At 36.0% G+C, this 9,001-nt stretch overlaps 1 protein-coding gene across 1 annotated transcript; it reads right to left on the bottom strand.

The window, feature by feature from the left end:
- Nucleotides 1-3,178: 3,178 nt before the first annotated feature.
- On the bottom strand, nt 3,179-4,043 carry LOC110098893 (cold shock domain-containing protein 4). The gene has a single exon (XM_020825841.2). It carries the CDS (start codon nt 3,966-3,968, stop codon nt 3,408-3,410), a length of 561 nt encoding a protein of 186 aa, XP_020681500.1. The 5' UTR covers nt 3,969-4,043; the 3' UTR covers nt 3,179-3,407.
- Nucleotides 4,044-9,001: the final 4,958 nt, after the last annotated feature.

Here is a 9,001-nt window from a genome sequence, read left to right on the forward strand (position 1 = left end):
ATAATTCACCCAATAAATGAGCCTAACTTGCTAATCTTAAAAATCATACTACATAAACATTATTTGTTTTACGTCTTCAAATGATGTGGGACTAAATAAGTTAAGTAATATTAATATATTTAAAGTTATGAATTTAAACGAACCAATTATAAATCTAAATGAACAAATTATATTTAAAATAGCTTATTTAAAATTGTGAGTTCAAAATTTTAAGAATGGTTAACATAATCAAGAACGAAGAGCAAAAGAATTTCTAAATTAGTTAATAGCATAGAGTTTATTTATTTAAAGAATTCCTAAAAGCTTTTCTAAATTATTTTAAGAAACATAAGCGTTGTAATTGCCCAAAAAAATAAAATATTTGCCTCTTTAAAAAATTTCTTTAAAACAAAAATTTACACCCATAGGTAAATATTAAGGGTGTCAAAATGGATTTTTGATCTAGTTCAAGTCCAACCACAAGTTAACCCACCTTCAACTCACCCGATTAGATTTCTGTGAAATGAATCACAAGCCTGGACCCGAACCCGACATACCTTTAACCCGGCCCAACTCAACACGACCCGCCGAATCGATTTCCTTTGAAAAATTTTATTTTTTGGCTTATTGATATATTTTAAAAAATGATAATATTTAATAATTACAATAAATATCAGCATTGCGTTAAAAAAAACTAACAAAGAGATATTAAATACTATACTATTATTTTTAAAACACGCAAAATTTCAAGACAATTTAATTGTTCAATTAAAATGTTGAAGTGACCAGGTCAATTTAGAGTTACTTTCAAGTTTTCGGTTAACCCATATCCAACCTGAAATTGTAATATGTCAAAATATGAAACTCAAATCCGACCCGTTTGTCAAACGGATTGGCCAGACCCAAAACCATATATTTGAATTTCAACCAACCAAACAATCCATACATTTTTAAATACAAACATATTTCTAAAATATATTAATTTTTAAACAACCAACTAAATAGCACCTTACAATAACAATAATTAATATTTGATGATGCAAATGAATAATTTTTTTTTCTCAAATGAAATGAATGACTCTCAAATTTAATTGATCTAACTATAAAAATAAATTTCAAATCATTTCCTATATATTTTTTTATACAATCATTACTCATAAGTAGGGGTGTCAATTTGGGTCAACGGGTCGGGTTTGGGTCGAACCCGGAAATGACCCGGCACTATTCGGGTCAACCCGAACCTGACTCGTTTTTAAAAACGGGTCAGGTTTCTAGACCCGAACCCGACCCGATTCGGGTCCGGGTCAACCCGACCCGACACTAATGACCCGGGGTTGACCCAAAATTGCTAGTTTTCGGGTCAAAAATCAGGTCAATATCGGATTTTAGGGTAAAAAACGGGTCTATCTCGGGTTTTCGGGTCAATATGAGTTTTCACGTCACTTTCGGATCAATTTCGGGTTGATGGGTCAACCCGAACCCGACCTAATTTTTAAAACGGGTTGATTTGTTGAACCTGAACCCGAACCCGACCAGTTTCGGATTCGGGTTGACCCGAACCCGAATTTTTCCGGATCGGATTCAAGTCTTATTTCGGGTCGTGTCAAAAATTGACACCCCTACTCATAAGAATAACATGACAAACAAATAAGTTGAGAACCTCAACAACAAAAGGAATAAAAAAAGAGTAAAGAAAAAAAAATCATGGAGGGCTACATCAAGAATCTAATCGAGTGTTTATGCTCATTCTGATACGAATTATGTCAAGGTGTTCTTTTGCAAATTTTTTTAATGAAAAAAATATAATATTTAATTGAAATCAATTTTCATCCACTTATTTAATTGAAGAGGAATAAAACGAAATTATGTGACAAAAAACATTTCCATCAACTCAATTCCTCCAAACCAAACGCAGCCTGAAAGAACTTCAACAAAAATTATTAAAGCTACTTTGATCGAAGATTTGGCTGAACCCACAGCTGAAAATGAAGCAAAAGCATTTTATGTGAAAGGATTGGAGAGATTATTACGTCCGGATTTTATGAGTGTGCACAGTAAAATCACATTATGTAGAACAATTGTGTTTTTACTGTACTTTTACTGCGCACACTCACAAAATCCAAACAGTTCTATGTACTTCGCATGTAATAATCTCTCAAAGGATCAAGACTTCGTTTTGAACGGTTTTCTTACTACTTTTAAAATAACTTTTTAATAAAAAAAAGTTTAAAAAAATTTTGAAATAAAAAATTTTACCCACCAAGGCTTAGGGTTGTTGGTGGGCGAGCACGATTAGGAACCCCCTATCTCGGATTCAAATCTCCTCTACTATAGCTAGGGGTGTCAATTTCGAGTCACGAGTCGGGTTCGAGTTGAACCCGGAACTGACTCGGCACTATGCGGGTCAACCAGAACCCGAATTGTTTGTAAAAACGGTTTTTGGGACCCGAACCTGACCCGCTTCGAGTTTGGGTCAACCCGACCCGATACGGATTTTCCGATTCGACATGAAGGAAAGCGTCGAGCTCCCGTCGCTAAGTCCAGTTCCGGTGAGGCGGCGCCGCGGCGAGCTGTTCGACTGTCCCGACTTTCGATTTTACAGGAAAGAACATCGTCGGAGGAGTTGAAGGAGGAAGAACTAGCGTGACCAAGTGAGCGGCGCCACAGCGGCAGATAGCGGCTGCGGGCGGCCACGCTGCGGCCGGGCAACAACAACGAGCCAGCGCGGGTCATTTCCCGTCCGAACCGTGTGAGCTGCATGAGTAACGTGATGCCTGACAAAGTGACAAAGCGACTTGACGCGTCGAAGGCTCGTAGCGTCGGGTCATTTCTTGGGCAGTGCGGGCACGTCGTGCAACACATATGGGTAGAGCAATTTCCAGGTCAATTTAGGGTTAATTTTGGATTTTTGTGTCAACCCGAATTCGATCCGAAACTCAAATCAGGTCAGATTTTTGAACCGGAACCCGACCTGTTTGTCATCCAGGTTGACCCGAACTCGGATTTTTCCATGTCGGCTCAGGTCGTGTTTTGGGTCGTGTCAAAATTTGACACCCCTAACTACGGCATCACATCTTCAATGGGGCAAATCAAGCGTGGGCCCGAGGCCAAACACTCCCTTTAAAATAGAGGCAGGTAGATATCCTGTTCCAAAAAAACCTTTGGAACTATAAAACTATTTAGCGAGAAAGCCGTCTCGTTTGAAATTACTGCTTGGAAGCCAACATGCACGTTTGTATAGCCAGCCATCTGAAAATTATTTCTTAAAATACAAGAAGCGAGTCTTGCAATCACCTGATGCTTCGCCCTTACTTCAAAATACAATAATTACCAAAACAAAATCAAACGATTTCTGTTCAACGGAAAAGCAACCAAATCCCAAGTGATCATTCAGTCCAGAAGCTGTAAAATACGCACGATAAATTCACTTACTTCGGTCCAGAAGGGCATTCCCTTGCGAAATGACCAGTCTCCCCACAGCTGTAGCATACGCCGCCTCCACCACCGCCACCGCCACCGCCACCGCCAACATACCTCCCGCGACCGCCGCCGTTGTAGCAATCTCTTGCAATATGTCCCGGCTCACCACAGCTGTAGCAAGAACCACCGCCTCCGCCACCTCTCCATCCTCCACCCCTACCGCCTCCACTGTTGCCACTAAATCCATAACCCCCTCCTCCATACCTTCCACCTCCTCTCCCACCTCCGCCGACGTAACCACCCCTCCGACCGCCGGCGGCGGCGGAGTTACCTCCCTGAACAAAATCCCTTCCTGAGCTGATCACATCGACGGCCTTTGTCCGGCCATCTTCACCAACGGCGATCGCGAACTCTACCACCTCACCCTCGGCCAGCCTTTGGAAGCCATCAGCCTTGATGGAGGACTGGTGAACGAACAACTCCTCCCGACCATCGTCCGGCGTGATAAAGCCGAACCGCTTGGTTGCATTGAACCACTTCACAGTACCTTTCAACCGATCGCCGACCATCTCTCCCGAATATCTGAGGAGAGAGAAAGGGAGCAGAATATGAAACCCTTCCTGTTTCTTTCTCTCCACTAACGGCCGCGCGCGCGTACTTTATAAGCGAAGTACGCTACAGCGGTGAGGTGGGTCGCCTCGCCGGCCACGTCATCGGGGCATTTTACGTGTGGGTGGGCATTGGGATCGGACGGCTGGAGAGAGAAATTTGGGGAGGTTTTGGCCGTTGGATTAGTTAGGGTTACGCAACATTTTACAGTGAATAGTTAAGGGTCGTTAGTGGTAAATCTATTGTGATATTATAAATATGGGAAATTTACATACATACCATTAGAAACTTATGATTTTACATATCTAACAACTTATCTATTAATATTACAACTATATCACTCAAATTCCTATTTCACATCATTTCTACCACTCTGTCTACCCAGTCCATCACGACGTCTTATTCGCACACTAACAATGTCTTCCAATTTTTCATTTTTAGGACATTAACGGGTGAAGTTGAGGAGGGGGATAACTCCATTGAGTCGGACATCTTCACAATCCAAGGTAAAAGAATGAAAACTTTGTTTCGATTTGAGATGTAGATGATATAAGCTTTTTTTGACTTTCCCTTCACACTATTGAGGTCGGACCGCTTTGGTGAACTTTTATGTGTCCTACCCGCTGCAGATGCTCACAGAACCGAAATTAAACAATATGAATTCTTTAGTTTCAGTATTCTAAACTAAAACAAACGAGCACGGCTTACTCCATTGGCAACCTTGATAACAAGTATGCTTTCATCTACCTTCTCATTCGGTAATCTTACTGTTAGACGAGCATTGCTAACCTACAAAATGAGGAACGTCGGAAGCATAACGTGATAAAAATGAACCTGGGAGTAGAACGCCTGCAGCATAATGCGGCGAAGATCGAAGGGAACCAGTTCGCCTAGCGACAAGCTGGTTTTCCAAAGGTCGGGAGAAGCAGAACGCGGGGAACGTATGATGGCCGTAAGTTCAAGACATGTTTGGGGCGAAGAGGTGATTTTCGCATAAAGAAGATGTCGTGCATGTGATGTATGTGGTAGACGGAGTGGTAGAAATGAGGTGAAATAGAAATTTGAGTGGTATAATTGTAATATTAATAAATGAGGCGTGTTATATATGTAAAATCATAAGTATATAGTGGTATGTATTTAAATTTCCCTATAAATATTTGTTTAAAAAATTAATAGCTGCTTGCTATTTGGGATGACTATAGCCTCTTAATTATAATGTAATTATAAAATTGTTATGAAGAAAATAGCTTTTTTAAAAGCTATTAATTGTAAGTAGTGATGAAACAAAAAACTAAGACTATATTATTTTGAAGAAAGAGTGTGTTGCAAGTGATTTAAATAATTAAGCATATAGATTCTAGTATGAGAGGTTATCAATGGATTTATAGTGTAATTGTTTGCATTTTAATTGAGTCAAATAAATTTTTTAAAGAGTCAATATAAGTCCAAATCATAAAATGTCTTGCCCGTAATATAGATAATATAGTGATTTAATCACACTAATTTTTCCGTAATTTTTGGGCATTGATGCAAATCTTTAAAAAATTAAGATATGATAGTACAAGTTGATTTTGAGACCATCAAGTGTTTGTTTTGCAAACTCATATCACCAAAAAATTTTAAATAAAATGAGCTATTTTATGAATATTTTTCTATAATTTTTGAAGCCTCAAAAGGATTTATATAAATTTCATACTAAGAATTGATTAAATTGTATATATATATTATTATTTTATTATGAAATTATTTTAAGCCATTGAAATCCCCTTTCTCTCCTTTTAGCTAACAAAGAATCAGAAAAGAAAATTAGAGAGAAAATGGAAGAGAGATAAAAATAAACCTAGAATTTAGAGGCTGTAGAGCGATTTTTGTTAGTCGATTCTATCGGAAGATTTGCTCGTCTCATTATAAAGAATCATCATCCTATTTTTTATTTGAATAATTTGGTATTTTTTATATTTTTACTATAAATTTGTATTTTCGTTACAAAAAATAATAAGAATAATTTTGTATTGGTAAAACTTTTATTATGTACTTTTTTATACATTATAAGATTGAGATTATGAGCATTTTAAATATTTATTTGAGAACAAAAAATAAGAATAATTTTGTATTGGTAAAACTTTTATTATGTACTTTTTTATACATTATAAGATTGAGATTATGAGCATTTTAAATATTTATTTGAGACTTATTACTGTGTCGATGGGCAAAGAGTGATAATTATGTATATTGAGCCAACGATTGCCAACTACTATTTACAAAAAAATATCATGGTAGTCAGAACTTTTTGCTTATTTATTAGGACTACTAAAATTCATGTTATAAATTCATTATTACTATATAACTTCATTGATATTGTATTGATTTACTATCATTGTACGGATTTATTGTTATTATATGGATTAACTTTTACTGCTCATGCCACTAATTTTATTGTTAATGATATAGGCATTGATCCTATTTGATACTTCTGCTAATATTGAGCATGTGACATATTAAGAAGATAATATAATAAGTATGTGATTAACATACTGATTTGATATTGATAAAAAATTACTGGCAAGCATGTATATGTAGTTATAAGATTTACTACATTGATATGAATTTGACATTTCTTTATCAGTGCTTTAGTTTTAACGCTTTATACAATTGATTTACTAATTGATAATACTGATATGATGACAGCTTTATTAATTCGACACCCACATTGGTTTACTAATTTCTCAACTATATTATTTTATTGGCTTCTATAACATATTATTTTATTATTTAAAAATTTTACTACTATTATATGTGATTTTTATTATTTAATTACTAATTCTTAATCATATGATTATTACTATTATGAATATTGAAGACATGTATATTGCTTCTTTAACATACTTTGAATTTAGTTATAGGATTTTAGTGACATGTTGGTTTGTTTAGCTCATTATATGTGATTTAAATAATTTCACATCAAGTACGAGGTTCAAAAGTGTGAGACTGATCAAGATTCCTCATGTTATGTTTTTTTTTTTTTAAGTTTTTTTTTATACTCATGAATGAAATGGCAAATTATGATTATATGATTTCTATGTTATTATATAAGAAGTATTTTTAACTCATTGAATATAGATATGTATTGATGTTTTAAATTATAGAATTTGTTATGCGGTTTATCACTGATAGATGAAATTAAATAGCTCTGATTATTATATAATAATAGATAAAATAAGGAAATCTTTCAAATTAGATTTTGGGATGAGACACATGGTAGTTACCAAGATTGCAAAATGATTAAACTCATCATTTACACATATGAATAATAAGATCTCAAATAGAAGTCTTGAATCAAAAATTAAAAAAAAAAATCATTAAAATCCTTCACAAACTTAAAAACACATGGAATTGAACTCATGCTTGACCATCTAACTCTATTTGTCAATTCAATGTGCTAAAAATATGTTTCATTAATTATCATTTTAATTGTTTGATCAACTCCTTTAATAAAAACATGTAAAGATCACAATCAATGAGGGGTTCCAAAATTTCACATATGGCTTGTTGACTGTGATTATATTTGGAGTAGATTCAATATATATTATACTTAATTAATATTATGTTTATTTAGCCACCACCTTCCCCTTCCCACCTCCTCCCTCATCTTTTCTATCAGTCTAAAGTTCTTCCCATTATACTTGGCTGATGCACCATTCTTCTATCCTTGGATGACATCCGTCAATACCTTATGCCACGTCTACATAGCCTTCTTTTTCACTCCCCCTCCTAATAAACCAGAAACCCTAATCCCTAGGTCTGATCACCCTCCACTGAACCCAAAATTTGATCCCCTCTCTTTCCATAACTCCGCAAAATATTCATTATCACTTTACCTATCAACTAGCTATCCAAACCCAATAAATCTTAACCTTAGCTAGCAAAAATCAACTCCAGAGATTAACCTATTATATCCACTAAGTGCTAAAAGCAAATTCATGGTCTCCATAAAGATCATTTCACGACCAAGCTCTATTATATTTTTATCAAAGCCAAGGTTTCAAGGTTGCTAACCATAGCATCCAAGGAATAAATAAGATAATATCAAAATTACTTACAACTTTAGCAGGAACTATGACAATCATGCTAACAACTTCAGTATCACACATCAAATATTGGTGGTATAATTTTTATAATTGATATATCATCAAAAAAATTACCTTCATCAGGCACGAATCTCAAGGCAAAATCCATGAAACTTCAAACTTAAATCTAGGATCACCTGAACTCTGATTTCAACGAAATTATAGTCAAACTTAGCGTCTAAAAAAAATACAAACTCAAAGACACCAAATTCGTCTCAATCCAAGCCCAAATGAGTCCAAATCAAGCACACGAAGCGCTATTGGAAAGTTCATACAACAATTTGAGTTACCAAACGATTTCCAAATATGATGTGCTTATAGTCGAATCGTGCAGATCAACAAGACGAATCCAACGAGTCCAAGATTACCAAATTCCGACATCATTTATACCTTCAAATGTCTGGTGAATGTTATACGATATAGGGATTCAATATCAGTCATCCATCCAAACCACTGCACCTTTGCCCTTGATCCTCCTCTTATTTATGGGTCATGCCATACTCAAAATACTATAAATAGCCCCTCATTTCTCTTGAGAGGGGACCCAAGCAAGAAGAAGAGAAGAGAGGAAGAGGAGATGAAGAAGAGTAGGATAGGAGGGAAGAAACTCCTCCTCGACCACCGCCGGAGTTCTGCCTGACGCCCAAGTGATGCCGGAGTTCTGCCCGACGCCCAAGTGACGCCTGATTTATGCTCGACGCCCCAGTGACGTCGAAATTCTACCCGACGCCGGAATTCTGCTTGACGTTCAAGTAACGCCGAAAAAATGTAATTGGATTTCAATCCGGAATTGAAGCAATGTAATCTGATCGTTCTAAATTTTAAGGACGAGTCAGCCTCTTGTACATCAAACAAACATTAGTGAA

This window comes from Dendrobium catenatum, unplaced genomic scaffold, assembly GCF_001605985.2.
Source record: "Dendrobium catenatum unplaced genomic scaffold, ASM160598v2 fragScaff_scaffold_1381, whole genome shotgun sequence".
Lineage (NCBI taxonomy): Eukaryota > Viridiplantae > Streptophyta > Magnoliopsida > Asparagales > Orchidaceae > Dendrobium > Dendrobium catenatum.